At 44.1% G+C, this 18,091-nt stretch overlaps 1 protein-coding gene across 1 annotated transcript in view; it reads left to right on the top strand.

The window, feature by feature from the left end:
• Positions 1-545: 545 nt before the first annotated feature.
• POMT2 (protein O-mannosyltransferase 2) overlaps positions 546-18,091 on the top strand; it is a 48,312-nt gene continuing 30,766 nt past the window's right edge. Inside the window, 9 exon segments of the mRNA XM_077819191.1 lie at positions 546-596; positions 598-857; positions 3,652-3,736; positions 5,035-5,139; positions 5,834-5,942; positions 6,961-7,069; positions 11,936-12,095; positions 15,627-15,733; positions 17,774-17,856. Coding sequence (XP_077675317.1) covers positions 546-596; positions 598-857; positions 3,652-3,736; positions 5,035-5,139; positions 5,834-5,942; positions 6,961-7,069; positions 11,936-12,095; positions 15,627-15,733; positions 17,774-17,856 — 1,069 coding nt within the window.

Below are 18,091 nucleotides of genomic sequence, written 5' to 3'. Positions count from 1 at the left end.
GGGGCCTGTCAGTGAATGGGAAGTGGAGAGGCAGGGTAGTCATGGTTTGTCTATCTGTGAATGGGGGGGGGGGCCGGCAGTTCAGTCACAGGGTGTCTGTCAGTGAAGGGGAGGCAGGCAGGGCAATCTCGGGGTGTCTGAATGGGAGGGTGGGCAGGGCAGTCATGGGATGTCTGTCAGTGAAGGGGAGGCAGGCAGGGCAATCTCGGGGTGTCTGAATGGGAGGGTGGGCAGGGCAGTCATGGGATGTCTGTCAGTGAATGGGGGAGGTGGGCACGTAGGGCAGTCTTGGGATGTCTAGAGGTGTCTGTCGGTGAACCGGGGGGGGGGTCAGGCAGGGCAATCTCGGGGTGCCGGCTGGGCGTGCGGGGAGGTGACGGGTCCCCGCCGTTTCCTTTCACGCTGCGCAGGGCGCGCTCTGTGGCATTTCCGACCCGGCTCTCGCTTGAACCTGCCACCTGAGCCGCGGTGACGCTTCGGCCCCTGGCGCGAGGAACTACATCTCCCACCATGCCCGGCGAGGGAACCAGACTCCGCTTCCCGCCATGCTCTGCGGCCCGGACTCCCTTTCCCTTGGTGCTGTGCGCGGTGGTGCCCGGCCGCCGGCGCCTCCCTCGTGTCGGAGCGCGGATGACGCGGGTGGCGGGGTGCTGCCAGCCCGAGTCGGGCCCGCGCTGCGGGGGGCTCCGGCAGCGGCGACCCCGCAGGCCGGCGGGCGAGCCGAGCCGTCCCTCTCCCCCGCCGCGGGCCTGGGCTCCCCTGGAAGCTCCAGGCGGGGTCTGGGCCCCGCTGGCCTTCGTCACCCTCCTCAGCTTCGCCTCCCGCTTCCACCGCCTGTCCGAGCCGCCGCACGTCTGGTGAGGGGCCGCGACGCTATGGCAACGGGGGTGGGGCTGGCGGTCAGGCCGCGGGGGGGCGGGGCTTCTTTGCGGGAGGGTCCGAGTGGTGGGTTTCGCTGGCGCTAGCCCGCGTGGCCAATGGGGGTTTGGTGAGGCGCTCGCGGCCCGGCTGGGGCTGGGGCTGGGGCTGCTTTCTCTACCGCCCCCCCCGCCCCGATTGCGCCTAAGCACGGCAGCGATCCGCGGGCAGCGACAGGCGCCTGCCCGTGGCTGGTTGGGCCCTGGGGGTGGGGCAGGGGATGTGAGGGGCTGACAGTCGTCACGTAGCGGTTCAACATCCCGCAGCTGGCAGATGGTCAAGCCCCATTGCTTCGCTGACTGAGGATGTGAGCCCGGCGGGGTGGGGAGGGATAACGTGGAGGTTATGGCCCGCAGGGACACTTCCAGGTTCGGGATGCTCAGGGCCGGATTTACACCTTAAATGTCCTTAGGCGCTGCATCTTCAGCACTCCTTCGGCCTATAGATGAACTTTGTGTTTTCCGTAAAACAAATAAACGTTTAACCCACCCTTTACTTTTAGGTGCCCCTGGAATGCCAGCCCCCCTAGGCACGTGTCTTGTGTGCCTAATTGGAAATCCGGCCCTGGGGATGCGGGTGTGTGGGTTATAGCTGAAGGGGTCAAGACAAGGGGGGCGTGGCAGAGAGGAAATTTAGCCAGCAAATTATAGTAAGCTTGGAGAATGAGGCAGCTGTAGTGAGGAGCTGGGAAAGGAGGCTCCTACCATCTCCTATAGTGGGAGGCTTTTGAAGGCTCTCCTGTCCACACTGGCTCTGGAATAATTGTCTGGAAAGAGCCATTCTCCATCATTCTGTTTAGTCCCTGTGGAGACTGACTGAAGCACTTGTGAGTGTGGATGCCAAGTGCACTTCAATCGACGGGGAATAAATATTACATAACACGGTAAATTGCGCTAGTGTAGACAAGGCCAAAGTGCTGTATGAACATGAAGCTAGGCCATGTTCCTGGTGATTAACTGTTTAGATAGTTTATTATTTTGATGTAAAGACAAAAACATAAAAGAATAACTCTCTTGGACTCTAGATGCTTTTCCTATTAATAAAAACTAAAATTATAATACCTAGCTCTTATATAGTGCTTTTAATCAGTAGATCTTAAAGCACATTACAAATGGGGATCATTATCCCCATTTTACAGATGGAGAAACTGCGGCAGCACATTTTCATGCATATGCTAATCACTAGTAAACAAATATATTATAAATCAAAATTTCTCACCCTTCACATTTCCCTTCAAAATTACTGTTCCCAGTCACCTTATCCGTCCCCATATGCCTGCTCTTACAGGCTTTACATAAGAACGGCCATACTGGGTCAGACCAAAGGTTCAGCTAGCCCAGTATCCTGTTTTCCAACAGTGGCCAATGCGAGGTGCCCTAGAGGGAAAGAACAGAACAGGTAATCATCAAGCGATCCATCTCTTGTCGTCTATTCCCAGCTTCTGGAAAACAGACTAGGGCCATCTCTGCCCATCCTGGCAATAGCCATTGATGGACCTATCCTCCATGAATTTATCTAGTTCTTTTTTGAACCCTTATAGTCTTGGCCTTCACAACATCCTCTAGCAAGGAGTTCCACAGGTCGACTGTGTGTTGTGTGAAAAATACTTCCTTTTTTGTTTGTTTTAAACCTGCTGCCTATTAATTTCATTTGCTGACCCCTAGATCATGTGTTATGAGAAGGAATAAATAACACTTCCTAATTTACTTTCTCCACACCCATCATGATTTTATAGACCTCTGTCATATCCCCCTTTAGTCATCTCTTTTCCAAGCTGAAAAGTCCCAGTCCTATTAATCTCTCCTCATATGGAAGCAGTTCCATACTCCTTATAATTTTTGTTGCATACCCCCCCCCCTTTTTTTTGTTGCCCTTTTCCAGTTCTAATATATCTTTTTTTGAGATGGGGCGACCACATCTGCACGCAGTATTCAAGATGTGGGCGTACCATGAATTTATATAGAGACAATATGATAGTTTCTGTATTATTATCCCTTTCTTACTGATTCCCAACATTCTGTTTGCTTTTTTGACTGCCACTGCACATTGAGTGGATGTTTTCAGAGAACTATCCATGACTCCAAGATCTCTTTCTTGAGTGGTAACAGCTAATTTTGACCCCATCATTTTATTTGTATAGTGGGAATTATGTTTTCAAATGTTCATTACTTTGCATTTATCAGCATTGAATTTCATCTGCCATTTTGTTGCCCAGTCACCCAGTTTTATGAGTATATATATTTTTTAATTTTATTTTTTTTTAGTATGCCAGGAAGGGCAGCTGATTTGGACTATTTCAGAAGGGGGATGGGGTAGAATTTCAATGTCAAGAGTCCATGTGGTGAATGCCATGCCAAAAATGTTCTCTATTATATACTGAGCAGACTCCAATTTAACCCTCAGTATGGTACAGGGAGAGAAGTGTATCTTAGGTAAGCAGCTCCCAGGCCATTAGGGTTTAGGGAACAAAACTAACACCTTTAAATTGGACTTGGCAGCCAGTGTAGGTTCTGGAGCATTTGTTTATTCATGGGGAGATACCCTGATTAATAAGGAGGCTAACCCATTTTCCATTAGCTCCAGCTTCCTAGTGGATTTAACATGTAATCCCACGTAGAATATTATGCACTTGTCCAGTCTAAAAGTGGCAAAAGCTAGTCATTAGCAAAATAGACCTCTATGGATGTTTGATTATTTCCAGTTCCTGAGTACATCTATCTTTTCTTTTTTTAGTTGGGATGAAACTCATTTTGGGAAGATGGGAAGTTACTACATTAACCGGACCTTCTTCTTTGACGTCCACCCACCTCTGGGGAAGGTGAACAGCTCTCATCAGTTCTTACGTATATTTTAGGAGCCAGTGGAATCCCCCTGATCATTGGAATAGTCCAACCAAAACCTAGTCCATTCTTCTGGTCAAAATGTGGGATGAGCACCAGGGTTTTCTGGATGCCCCTTCCTCGCTACTGTTGTCATCTGTTTGTTGTCTCGCTGGGAGGCCATGACATGTGGCCCCCTTTTGAGGCCGCACTCTTTGTCTTTTCTCTTCCATGGAAAATACTCAAAATATGGGAAAGTAAAGGGTGTGATTAATGCTGGATGTTGAAAAGGTCTGGCTGAAAAGGAGAGAATGGTTGATCATAAAACATACGTAAGTTCTTCTAGGGGAAATGAAGGGGCCTCTTTGTGGGAAGTTATAGATCCAGGGAGCTAAGCAGTTCATGCTAGCAGGAATGTGAACTAAGCGCTCTGTAAATCTGTGAACAATACTGTTTTCTCAAAATAACATTTGAAAACAGCAGATTCTGAGCCAATCAGATTTCTAAACCAGTTGAACATATCCAAGTCTATCACCTTGTTTATAAAATGTCCCTTAAGAAGAGAATTTTGTGTTGGTTGAGGAGGATTGCAACTGTGTGGGTATCTGGTATAAGAGAATAGGTTTGTTACTGCACTGTAGTCAAACACTTTATTAAAGGCAAGAACACATTTCAGGGAGTCCTCAGTGGTGCCCATGACAGCAATGCACATAATCGGGATGAACCATAGCCAGATAAGATGAAGCTCTACCAACATTTGGGTCCTTTCTGAAAATGCGATTCTTGTCAGTTTCACTTTTTTCCTGCAGGCTGCTGAATAGCTTCAGTGAAAGGGACCAGCATCTTGTTAATTTCACTCTATTGCAGCTTGATAAAGCTACCAGCAGCAACAAAGTCCCTGGAGTTGTCTGCAAGTTCAGGAAAATTTTGCTTCTGTGGCTACATTTGGGTCCTGTTTGGAGGGTTTTCTCTGCTACCATAAGTACTACACTTTTTTTTTAAAATTAAATCTTAGAAATTTGTTGGCTTATGTCCCCATACTCACCTGGGAGAGTTTCCCACTTGCCAGTGGTAAGGAGGTGAGTGAATTTTGCAAATCCAGCAGATCTGTTTGTATAGTTGCAGTATGAATCTTGTACGCAAACTCCTTTTTCATGTTTGACAGAGTGTCTCAGTAGTAACTGGATATTTTTGATGGTTGGATGTGGGATGCTGTGAGCATCTTTCCTGCAGCTGGAGTGGATTCCACTGACTGTGAAATTGTTTCTCTGACCAGTTTGCCCTTTTTCCTCCCCAGATGCTGATAGGACTTGCTGGGTACCTGAGCGGATATGATGGCACATTTCCTTTCCAAAAGCCAGGGGACAGATATGAGCATCATAACTACATAGGAATGAGAGGGGTAAGAATGCACATGCCAGTTCTTAACCATCCACTCACAAATCAATGAAGGAAAGCAGAACTGTCCTCTGGAGAAGATGGGTGTTTCCCTTCCTCTCCTTGGCTCCTTCAGTATAGCCTGTTACTTCTCTTCAGATTTTGAAGAGGCTGGATTTTTATGACATATACTAAATTCTTTCATCCCTACCTCATCCACCTAGATGAGCTGGTACTGGGATTTTTGAAACTGGAGCAGACACTAACATTCTTCTTTATCTGGCTCTGTCTTTTATGGCAAGCAGGCCTCTGAAATAACCTGTTGGATGTTAGGGTGATGTTAAGGCGGTTTGATGAAGCTAATTGAAAGATGTTTCTGGAAATGACTTATATGGTCTGGAAAGAAACAATTATGGGTCCAATTTGACAATTATATGGTCTGGAAAGAAACAAGAAACAAATCCTTGTTACATACATGTGTAGACATGCTGCATAATCAACTGAAATTCTTCAAACTAAGTTTTCATTAGTTTGGCCTCTGCCTGAGGATCCTCAGTGAGACAGACTTGGGCACCACCAGCCAGTTGTTGTTACTTGCAGGAGCATCCATTGTTTGAATGTGTTTGAGGATGGAAGGAAGGAGGGTATGTGGGATCTGTATACACATTCATCTTGTGAAGAGATTGTCATACTCCTCTGTTTCCATTCTTTTCCTGCAGTTCTGTGCATTTCTAGGCTCATGCCTAGTTCCCTTCTCCTACCTCACAGTGCTGGAGCTGTCCAAGTCACTGTCTGCAGCATTACTTGCAGCCTCCATCCTGATTTTTGGTAAGCATTTCTAGCATCCTCATGGGAAATCTTATCTGTTTGGCATGTGGATGAAGGAGGGTCAGTAATGGAGGCCAGCCTCAGGGCAGATTAACTGTGCAGAGATTTTTCTCTCTGGTCTCATTACTTGCCAAAGAAGAAGTCACTGATGAGAAAGGATAGACACTGCCTCACTTCTGAGAGCTGAATAATTGCAGTCTGTATAGTGCTTTTTATTCATAAGGCTCCCAAAGCATTTTATAATCTGATTTAGTTTATAGGTATTTTTGTGGTACTCATTGCTATGCTATTGGAATACATTTAAATGCAAGAATTTTAAAAACAGCATGAAAGATGTATAGATAGAGATAATTTTGCCCACTACTGAAATACAACCACCTCTGGTATGGGATATAGCAGCTGTTTAATAGTGCACAACAATGCTAAATAAGACTTCAGGGTAGTAAATTGATAAAGGTTCTGTGTATAATTGAAAATTATAGAGAAGGGTTTAGATAGGCAGAATAGAATTACCTGAGTTAGGGATGGGCCATTAAACACACAGACTCTCAAAAAGCATCACAGGGTTTTTAATGTCCCCTAGTCAAAGCTGCTGCTTTTTCTTTTCTTTTCTTTTCTTTTTTTTTTTTTTTTTGTATAATCTGAAAAATAGCCTTTTCAATGCCACAGCATCTCCTGGCACCATGCTGGTGCATGAGTTCACTGCTGACTTAGTGAGAAAATGACTGCTTACTGTGTCATTCCCGGCTCCCATTTGCTCAAAGAATTAGGAACTGAGAACGTAATCTGTGTTTGCTGCATGGCAATTCAGAGCTCTGGTGTTGTGCCATCTGAAAATAACATTTCAAAGTTTCTTACTACGGTAAGAGTTGAGACATGCTGGCCTGTTTCTAGTCCCAACGTTGCCCATGCTGTCTCTTGACTAAGATGTGAGGAAACTGGCTTGCTACAGACACCGCTGTAGGATTGCTTTGAAACTGAGACAGCTCTTAGTATAGTTGTGTGTCTTATTTTCCAGATACAGGCTGCATTACTCTGTCCCAGTACATCCTGCTTGATCCCATTCTGATGTTCTTTCTTATGGGAGCTGTGCTGAGTATGGTCAAGTATAACTCCTGTGCAGATAGGTAAGATGGTGATAACTTTTTATTATGCCATAGGTATATGAGCCTTCATGCATGTACAGGGAGACAATATGATGGTGGGACTGGGTGATAACTAAGAGGAGGCTACTCTAGAAGGTTTGGGGGGGATGGAAGGAGAAGAGGGAGGGCATTTGACTCCTGGAAGAAGCAGGAAGAGACTATTGTGAACATGGGGGCTTTCTGAGAGTCATAGATGTGTAGGATGGGGAGGGACCTTGATAGGTCATCTAGTCCAATCCCCTTCACTGATACAGGACTAAGTAATATTGACCATCCCTGACAGGTGTTTGTCTAATCTGTTCTTACACACCTCCAATGATGTAGAATCTATAACCTCCCTAGGCAATTTGTTCCAATGCTTAACTACCTTTACAATTAGGAAGTTTTTCCTGAAGTCCAACCTAAATCTCCCTTGCTGCGATTTAAGCCCATTACTTTTTGTCCTGTTCTTGGTGAATAAGGAGAACACTTTATCACCCTCCTTATGACATTCTTTATGTACTTGAAGATTGTTATCATGTCCCCCTCTGTCTTCTCTTCTCCAGGCTAAACAAACCAAATTTTTTTAATCTTTCCTCATGGGTCATGTTTTCTAAATTTTTTATTGCTCTACTCTGGACTTTGTCCGGTTTGTCCACATCTTTCCTGAAGTGTTGTGCCCAGATGAGGGCCTTGTGAGTGCTGCATAGAATGGAATAATTACTTCTAGTGTCTTGCTTACCACACTCCTGCTAATACATCCAAGAATAATGTTCGCTTTTTTTACAACAGTATTGCATTGTTGATTCATATTTAGTTTGTGATCCACTATACCCCCCCCACCCAGAATTTTTTTTGCAGTACTGCTTCCTAGGCAGTCATTTCCCATTTTGTATTTGTGCAGTTATTACTTCCTGCGTGTAATACTTTGCATTTGGCCTTCCTGAATTTCATCCTATTTATTTCAGACCATTTCTCCAATTTGTCAAAATCATTTTGAATTCTAGTCCTTTCCTTCAAAGCACTTGCAACCTCTCCCAGCTGAGTATCATTGTCAGATTTTATCAGTGTGCTCTCTATGCCATTATCCAAATCATTTATGAAGTTATTGAATCGAACCAGATCCAGGACCGATCCCTGCGGATCCCCACTTGATATTCCCAGTGAGCTTGACTGTTACCCATTTGATAACTACTCTGGAAATGGTTTTCCAACCAGTTGTTCACCCATCTTATAGTAGATTGGTCTAGCCTATATTTTCCTAGTTTGCTTATGAGAAGGTCATGTGAGACAGTATCAGAAGACTTACTAAAGTCAAGATATATTGCAAGTACTGCATCCCCCCCATCCACAATGTTTGTTATCCTGTCGAAGAAGGATGTTAGGTGATTTGACAGGATTTGTTCTCAGCAAATCCATGCTGACTGTTAATTATTGCCTTACCTTCTAAGTGCTTACAAACTGATTGATTATGTGTTCCATTATCTTTCCAGTACTGAAGTTAAGATGACTGGTCTATAAATCCCTAGGTTATCCTTATTTCCCTTTTTATAAATAGGTACTATATTTGCCCTTTTCCAGTCCTCTGGGATCTCTCCCATCCTTCACGTGTTCTCAAAGATAATCGCCAATGGCTGACACATCTCTTCAGCCCGTTCTTTAAGCATTCTAGGATGCATTTCACCATGCCCTGACAACTTGAAGACATCTAACTTGTCTAAGTAATTCTTAACTTGTTCTTTCCCTATATTAGCCTCAGATCCTACCCTGTTTACCCTGATGTTCACTGTGTTAGTCATCTGATCACTGCTAAACTGATGAAAACTGAAACAAAAAGGGCATTTAACACTTCAGCCATAGCTGTGTTTTCTATTAGTCTTTCCTTCCTCATTGAGTAAAGGGCTTATGCTGTCCTTGGTTTTCCTCTTGCTTCTAATGTATTTGTAAAATGTTTTCTTGCTGCCCTTTCTGTCCCTAGCTAGTTTAACCTCATTTTGTGCCTTGGCCTTTCTAATTTTGTCCCTGCATTCTTGTGTTGTTTTTTTTATTCATCTTTTGTAATCTGACCTAGTTTCCACTTTTTGTATGATTCTTTTTTGAGTTTTAGGTTGTTGAAGATCTCCTGGGTAAGGCAGGGTGGTCTCTTATCATATTTTCCATTTTTCCTACACATTGGGATAGTTTGCTCTTGTGCCCTTAATAGTGTCTCTTTAAAAGACTGCCAACTCTTCTGAAATCTTTTTTCCCCTTAGACTTGCTTCCTATAGTATGTAACTATCTCAGTTTGCTTAAATCTGCCTTCTTGAAGTCCATTGTCTTTATTCTGCTATTTCCCCTCCTACCATTCCTTAGAATCATGAACTCTGTCATTTCATGATCACTTTCATACAAGCTGCCTTCTACCGTCTCAAATTCTGTTTGTCAGAATCAAATCTAGAGCAGCCCCTCTCTTAGTTGCTTTCTCCACCTTATGTAATAAAAAGTTGTCTCCAATGCATTTCAAGAACTTGTTGGATAATCTGTGTCCTACTGTATTATTTTCCCAGCAGATTTCTGTATAATTGAAGTCTCGCATCACCACCAAGTCCTATGCTTTGGATGATTTTGTTAGTTGTTTAAAACAAGCCTCATCCATCTCTTCTTACTGGAGAGGTGGTCTATAGTAGACCCCCTACCATGACATCACTCTTGTTTTTTACCCTTTTATCCTTACTCAGAGACTTTCAACAGGTCTGCATCCCACTTCTATCTCAAGCTCAGTGCATGTGTATACATCTTTGATATACAAGGCAACATCTCCCTTTTCCCCCTGCCTATCCTGAGCAAGCAGTACCCTTCTATACTATTATTCCAGTCATATGAATTTTCCTACCAAGTCTCTGTGATGCCAGTTATGTTGTAATTGATTATTCCCTAGTACTTCTAGTTTTTCCTGTTCATTCTCCATACCTTGCATTAGTATACAGGCATCTAAGATGTTCATTATATTTCCCCTCTATTGTCCCTCTTTTCTCTCCTTTGTCCCTGCTATGATTTCCCATGTTTCTTCCAGATTCTTACCCTTCTCCCAGGTCTCCATATTCTGGACTTGCATGTAGGCTTTTGTATCCTGTCCCTGTTGAACCTAGTTTAAAGCCCACCTCACTAGATTTGCCAGTCTGTATCCAAAGATACTCTTCCCCTTCCTTGACAGGTGGACTGAATTTCTTCTCAGCAGTCCTTCTCAGAACAGCAGTCCATGGTCGAGGGAGATGAAGCCCTCCTGCAACACAATCCTCTTCTTCGCATGGCTGTGTGGAAAGGGGTTAGGGCTGGGAGAGACATAGGAAGTACTTGAGAGAGAGGATTGAGTAGAGAATAGGGTATGAAAGCTAGTGTGAGAGGAAGCATTCACCGAGATATTGATGGTATGGAACTATGCAAGAGCCTTGAAGGTAAAGACAAGAAACTTGAACTTCCTGTGACAACAAGGGAAGCCAGTGGAGGGCATGATGTGGTCAGAGCAGTAGAATAGTACCATTTTACCATCTGCTTTTCCCTTAATGGTAAGACTTTTGTATGTCCTCTTGCCCCAATTTCTAGGGCCCAGTTCCTTTGTTTCCAGGCCAGGGGAGCTCTACTTTTTCATAACGATGAGCCCATGAATATTTATAAAATAGTCTAATTTGTTGGGCTTCAAGGATTGGTATCCTATCATTTTGGAAGTGTTTACATGAGATTTCTGAATGAAGCAGGAATGTGCTCCAGGCTAGTTACTCTATGCATGTCCAAGAAGCATGATCCCGCTTACAGAGCGTTTGGGGATCCTGAAGAGTTTATGTAAGGTGGAGCCACATAGGGCATCTTCCCCACAATGGAACCAAAATCTGATGATGTGATAACTAAGTAAGCTTTACCCATTTGTGGTCTGTAACATTGCGTGAAATGTGCTGTAGAATTGACTGTGCAAGTCTCAGTGTGACTGACTACAGCAGACATGGCTAGTGTGGCCCATCTAAAGTCATGCAATGCTGCCTGCAGCCATCCTCATTTACAACACGGAGCATTTAACCTGTAAACTACAAACTCCTAGTGTACTGTGCTCCATCTGATCAGCTCAAGATGCAGTATTCTGTCCTATGATCTGTAATTTTCATTGGTTGTCTCTTTGTTCAAGATTGGGGCAGCAGCAAACAGCTCCATTTAATATAAATTAGGAGTGGCCCTCTGGCTTCTGGCTAGTGCTGATGTGACTTTTGATTGAGCAAAATGCGGATACCCAGAGGTAGTGGGAGAGGGGCTAATAGATTTCCACTCACCTCCACTCATCTTTTCTCTATTGTTTGGTTTTAGTCTTATTTCTTTTGCTGTAGTTACCACTTGTGCTGTGGATAGGAAGATATTCTACACCAGTAGTTTTCTGATATAGACCTATGGAAGATACAAGGAGGAGCATAGCCAATATCTGTTCCCCTCCCATGTCACAGCCCTTTGACTCTTCCATCCTTGCCATGACGTGGAGCAAGAGTTGTAGCACTCCTCTCAGATCCTGGCTTCTTGTATATGGACTGTCTCCAAACCCATTAGGTCAGCTTGTAGGCTGTGATTCTATTCCCCTCCTGAAGAGATATAGGGTTGGCCAGGTTTCAATAGAGGTCCTTTACAAACATCAAAACAAGGACGCTCTTGCACCTTTCCAAAATTAATGAAAAATATGTCAATTTTATTTCCCCACTTCCAGTGAAAGACCCCTGAGAAATAGAACAGGAAGCAGTGTTAACAGGTTTTGCAGTTGCCCAGGGCCTGCTCTGAGCAGATGATTTCCTGTTTGTTTCAATTTGTGCTGTTTGCGCTTGTAGCCATCATTAAACTGCTCTGTCTGTTGTGTAGGCCGTTTTCTGCCCCCTGGTGGTTCTGGCTGAGTCTGACTGGGGTCAACCTTGCTGGAGCGATAGGGGTGAAGTTTGTTGGCCTCTTTGTTGTCCTCTTGGTTGGACTGAACACAGTTTATGATCTTTGGGAGTTGCTGGGGGACCTCAGCCTGTCACTGGTGAGTGTCCAGAATTTTTCTTTATGTTTAGTTGTTTTCCCCCTGGTTAACTTGACAGACTAACACGGCTGTTACTCTGAAACCTGTTCCCTGCTTTTGATATCCATGAAAACAGCTTACTATCAGTTTGTCTGCAGAAGACAGCTGATAGATATTGGAGCCAGATGGTGACGGGAATTGAGAGGTATAATGAAAAACCTGTCGTCTCCTGTGTTTTTTAGAAAAACATATGTCAGCAGGATATAATGCACCCAGAGCACACTGAAGGGGTCGCCATTGTTCGTTGGAGAGATCTCTTAACTTTTGGGTTGTGTGCATTAGGTTTCATTCTAGATTAAATGCATATCAAGGATGGCGAGACAATAGACCATAGTTAGCTATCATCTGGAATTCTACAGTGTTTTGGCCTTCTAAAGAGAAGTGCTTCCTGCTAGATCGGGGTAATCAATTATTTTTTGTTAAGGTTCAGATTTCTTGGTCAAAGTATGGTCAAGGTCCAGACTCCAGAGAAAATAATAATAAAAAATTATAACAATAATGATAAGTTTAAAAAAAAGATGTTAAGTTCCGTTCAAAAGTATCTGGCGGTCCAGATTTGGCCCCGTGGTCTGCCTATTGACTACCCCTGCACTAGATGTTCCTCATTTGCTGCACCTAATATGAATGCGATGCAGGAAGTTGATGCTGTCTTAATTTGCAATACAAGGATACAGCCTGCACAAACTGCGAGGGTATGTAAAGCTTCATTGGGATCCAGTGGCTTACTTGTAGTATATACTATGTGACTTGCAGTCTCTACAGGATACACTGTTGTGTTGAAGATGAAGGTAGCTGTACCCTTCTCCATTTTCACAAATGCAGCGCAGCAGCTCTTAGGCTCTGGGTAACTAGCCAATGCAGTTGTTGAAAGAGGAAAGGTCGGGTGCTCTGGCTTAAAAAAATTATTTGGGGGCTGTGAAATCTGATGTTTATTACCTCAGAGATGTCTTCAATATCCCATTTAAGATCTTGCAGCCAGTAGAGAGAGAGACTATTCAAGCACATCTTTTTAAAAAAAAAAAAAAGTGTTAAATTCTTCTTTTGTCCCAGCCTATTTTGAAGTTTGAAAATTATATTTCTTCCACTTACTGGTGTCCTTTTTGTATTTCATAAACATTGTTTTTTTCCTCCCTGCCTTGTGGTTTGTGTTCCCTGAGTAATGTGAATCAATATGAGCTGCAGAGATGCAGCATTCCAGCTCCAGAGAAGCATTTCTTGAGAATAGAGTTAGTTAATTGTATCTGAAATGGAACAAATCCATCATCTCTAAGGTTTCCGTCACAGACAGCTGCAAAGTGATTTAATTTGTGCTGTTGGCAGCAAAAGAGAACCCCTGAGTGTTAAAATATATAAAGAAATTTACCAACTCCAGAAGAGAGAGACTTGCTGAATAATTAACTATTTGACAACCCTTCGTCAGTTACTCTGAAAAAGAACTAGTAACATAAAAGCCTAAAAGCATGAATAACTTTTCTCCATATTGCCTATGGAACTAGTTTGGTTTGTTTACATGTCATTTATTTGGAAAAAAAATTGATTTCTAGAACCTGCACCTCATCTTGGCCTACTGCTCTGTTTTGTTCAGTGCTCTTCAGTGATATCATATTTTTCTTCTTTTTATTTGTATTTGTATTGAGAATAGTAAAAATAGTTACTGTAACAAAAAGAGATTTTGTAAAACGAGAAGTGTTTTGTGCTGATCTGAGCATGAGATTGGGGACTAGATTCCTGAATTTTAATCCCAGCTCAGACATTGATCGACACTGTGGCTTTGGTTATGTAATTTAAGCCAAAATTTTCAAAAGTGGCAGTGATTTTTGAGTGCTCAACTGATGCTTTGGGCTGGATGTTTTCAGAAGTACTGAGCCAACTTCATCTTCTACTCCTGGGAGAATTCTGCACCAAAAAATTAATAATTCTGCACACAATATTTTAAAATTCTGCAAAATTCTGCATATTTGATTTGTCAAAATAACACAATATAATCATTCCAGTTTCAATTGTTTGGGTAATTTATTTCAAAATACCCAGGAACAAGTATGTCAACAATACAGACACTTTACTCCTGGGGGAATCTTTTTTTAGAGAGTTAAACAAACACCTACAACAACCCAGTTCCAGTTGTGGGGGTGCTGGAGGAGACACTGTGGGCATCCCCCTAGAGCCCAGACAGCTGCACCCTGCTCCTCTCAGAGTCCAGCCGGGGGGCACCCCCAGACACCCACACTCCCTTCCCACCAGACCCCAGCCATGGGGCAACCTGGAGCCCAGACACCTGCACTCCGTAAACCCCAGATTTCAGCTGTGGGGTACCCCCCCCAGCCCAGACACCTTCACCCCCCGTCCCCTCAGAACCTAGCCATAGGGTCCTCCCATCCCAGACACCCTATCACCCCAGAGCCTTTACTCCCCCCCAGCTTCTTTACTGTCCTGCCAGAGGACGTGGTGCGGCCCTGTCCTTCCTCACCCTTTGCCAGAGCTCGGTCTCCTGGGTCCTCTTCTGTCCCTGGGTTGATGAGGATCAAGCTGGGCCTCCAGAGCATACAGAGCCTCCATCTTTGCCGGGCTGGGTGCTCCACTAACTGTGAGCTGGAGAGCTGGGCTCTGCAGAGCACAGCAGCCCTTGAGTGGCCAGCAGCTCTCCAGCCCCAGTTCTCCAGGGGAAACATGAAATTCTGTACAGAACATTAATTCTGCACAACTTCTACTTTGCACAGTGGTGCAGAGTTCCCCCAGGAGTAATAGTCCATTGACTTCAGTGGGTGCAGGATCTGGACCACAACAAAACATAGTCAGTGTTTTCCCTATTAGTTTAAAAATAATTTGCCTTGGTGTTAGGAGATGGGAGTTGCTTAGCTTAATAACTAAGTGATAAGTACTTACAAAAACCTAAGATAGATGAAATAGACACCGATTAAACCTTATTTTGGCAGCCTTAACCTCTATAAATCCAAATTCTTAGCAAATTTGGATAATCAAGAAGCCATTTTTAGACCCACATCTGAGAAAGCCTCAGGATTTCCCCCAAGACTCTGATAAATTGGTCCTCCCCCATGCTTTAATTTTCTCCCTTCACCCCATAGCCACAGTTCCTACTCCACAAACTTCTTCCCACACTTCATTTATTTTCAAGTCCTGTGCTACCCCAATAAATTATATAAGCAATATGGGCCTGACTTTCAAAGGTGTTGATCTTGGGCAGCTCCCATTGGTTTCAGTTGCAGAAGTGGGTGCTGAACGTTTCTCAAAACAAAAACTATTTTTTCCCTTATTTTCAAATGAGGCCAACTCTTCGGGGAGTACATTGGGAGAGTGTGGCTTGGCTTCCACCTTTCCCTCAGCCTTTTTGGAGAAGTCTTGCAGCTTGCTAAGGAACTAGTTGATCTTGTGTGCTATGGTGGTTTGTATGAATAGTCTCCCAGGGGCACTCCTGGCAGTCGCAATCAGGAGGGTTTCTGCTGCTGCTCTGTTTGATTTGGATTCTGTCTGCAGGTCACACTGGGGAAACACTTGATGGCTCGTGTATTCTGCCTCATCCTGCTGCCACTCGCACTCTATACAACTCAGTTTGCTGTTCACTTTGCAGTGTTAAATAAAAGGTATTTCTCAAGCTTTCCTCCTTACTTTCTCCCTCAGCACAGAAGAAAATCACCTCCCCTTCCCTTTGAATTGAGAGTCACTGTTTATTCTGCCTTTAGTAATTTTAAAGTTTCAGAAGCACATTTACAAGACACATCTTAGCCTAGATTCCTGCCCAAACATAGTTCTTACAAGGATGGCTCTGTGCACACTAGCCAGCCAAATCATGTTAGTAGTAGTTGGGTCAGCCGGCACAGAGTTCAGAAACTGTGCTTAAACATGGTTCCCTGCCCAGTTAATCAGCTTAATATATTTATTTGTACAGAGACTTAGTAGCTATTTAAGTGGAGACTGTAATAGTAACTCTGGCTCCTTCCGTCTAAGTATCTTAAAATGTTTTGCAGATGTTAATTAAGTCACACAGCTCCCCCTCCTCTGCATTATTTGGCATAATTATCCCCTTTATACAGATGGGGAAAGTGAGGGGAACTGACTGACTCAAGGTCACACAGCAAGTCAGCGGGGGAGGTGGGATTAGAACCCTCCTCTGAGCCCCAGCCTAGTATCTTAATCACCCTCCTTCCATTCTGGCCCTAATCAGATTGTGATACAGGGCTCAGATGCCTTTGTTTTCCTCTTATTTGTTCAATTGGTTTCAGTAGTACCCACAATGAGAGCTGACTGGAAGATAACTTTTCTGTTTCATGGTGGCTACTTTCAAGGTTTTGAAGTTTGTTTTCATTCTGCATTGAATGAAAAACAAAACATTTCAAATGTTTTCACACAAACAGAAGTTGTGTGGTTTGAGAAGCCAGTCTCGCTCTATACCAGGGGTGGCCAAACTTACTGAGCTGCCAAGCTGCATATGACAACCTTCAGATGCTCAAGAGCTGGGACATGCCTGCCAGGGCTCAGGGCTTCAGCCCTGCAGGAAGAGGAGTCTTGGGGTTCCAGCCCTGCTGGAGGTGCCTGCTGGGGCTTCCTGGTGGGGCTTGAGGCTTCAACCCTGCTCTTGCTGAAGCCCTGAGCTCCTCCCACCCCAAGTCTGGTAGGCGAAGAATGGGGTGGTGGGGGGGAGAGTATAGGGAGCTTTGCGAGCTACACTTTAATTGTAAAAAAGCTGCATGCAGCTCACGAGCCATGGTTTGGCCACTCCTGCTCTATAGCCTGGTGTTTAGGGTCCTGGCTTGGGATGTAGGAGACCCAGGTTCAAGTCCCTGCTCTGCCTGATTCAGAGCAGATTTTTCATCCCAGATCACGCCAAATCAGGTCCAAAAAGGGACTTCAAACGTGGTTCTCTAGTACTCTAATCAAAGTATTCTCCACCCCCACGCACCCAGGTTCTGGATCCAAAAACCTCCCTGACAAAAAAATTTGCGGAAACTGGTACGTCTCCACAAAACACACAGGTTTTGATGAAATAGCTTATTTTGGTGAAATTTCATTTCACCAGAAATGTTCTGACCAGTTCTACTCATAATATGGTAGGTGTCTCCAAAGAAAAGAATGATTCTGTGCCTTGGGAATGGGTGCGACAGATTAGTAAGATTGTCAAGGTGGTGATTGGCCATATGATGGTAATAGCTATTTAAAAATCAGTAAGATCTATGAATTCTTTCTGTTTGCTCCTCAGACGTGGGTATAAGTCAGGTAGTCTCACCACAAGTATCACAGCAGGAATGGGTCTATAGGAGCAATAGAGGGGATGTGACTTGCCCAAGGTGAGACCATGATTTGAGGAATGCGGTACTTTCAAAGAAAACTTCCTGTTCTTCATACAGAATTAAAAGGATTAACTTTTGATGGCCATAGAAACCCTCTCAAAACCTTGAAGCTGTTGAAAATCGCCTGTGAGAGTGTATTTGTCATAGCCAAGTGAGTCAGAGCCCATTGTGAGAGGTAGACACCTACAGGAGCTGAAGTTCTCTTTTGCCGGCGTTCTGAGGCAGACTAATTGTCTTATCTGTTTCCTTCTTTAAAATGATTTGGTAATGCATATTTCAGTTCTGCATACTTGTTTCCACAGTTTCACGGTCTGTACATTCTTTGCTCTCTCCTAGTGGGCCCGGGGATGGTTTTTTCAGCTCTGCCTTTCAGTCCCGACTGATTGGGAACAATCTTCACAATGTCTCCGTTCCAGAGCGTAAGTGTCCAGTTCCTTGGGGAAGTAAATTTCTTAGATTAACCCTGGCACATAACTATGTCTCTAAAAAACCAAAAGAAGTTGTTAGCTGGTCAGCAGATTCACCAGCAAGAGTGAGCTTTGCTAGAGATTAGGCTGTGTGTCAGCTCCCTGCCATACCTGTTTATCTGCATCACCAGCAAACGCTTCGAGACTCTGCCAGTCTAAATCTTGCCTTGCAAGTGACAATCAATTA

This window comes from Eretmochelys imbricata, chromosome 6 (genome assembly GCF_965152235.1).
Source record: "Eretmochelys imbricata isolate rEreImb1 chromosome 6, rEreImb1.hap1, whole genome shotgun sequence".
Taxonomy (NCBI): domain Eukaryota; kingdom Metazoa; phylum Chordata; order Testudines; family Cheloniidae; genus Eretmochelys; species Eretmochelys imbricata.
The sequence above is the reverse complement of the archived record's forward strand: the minus strand, read 5'-3'. Positions and strand labels throughout refer to the sequence as shown.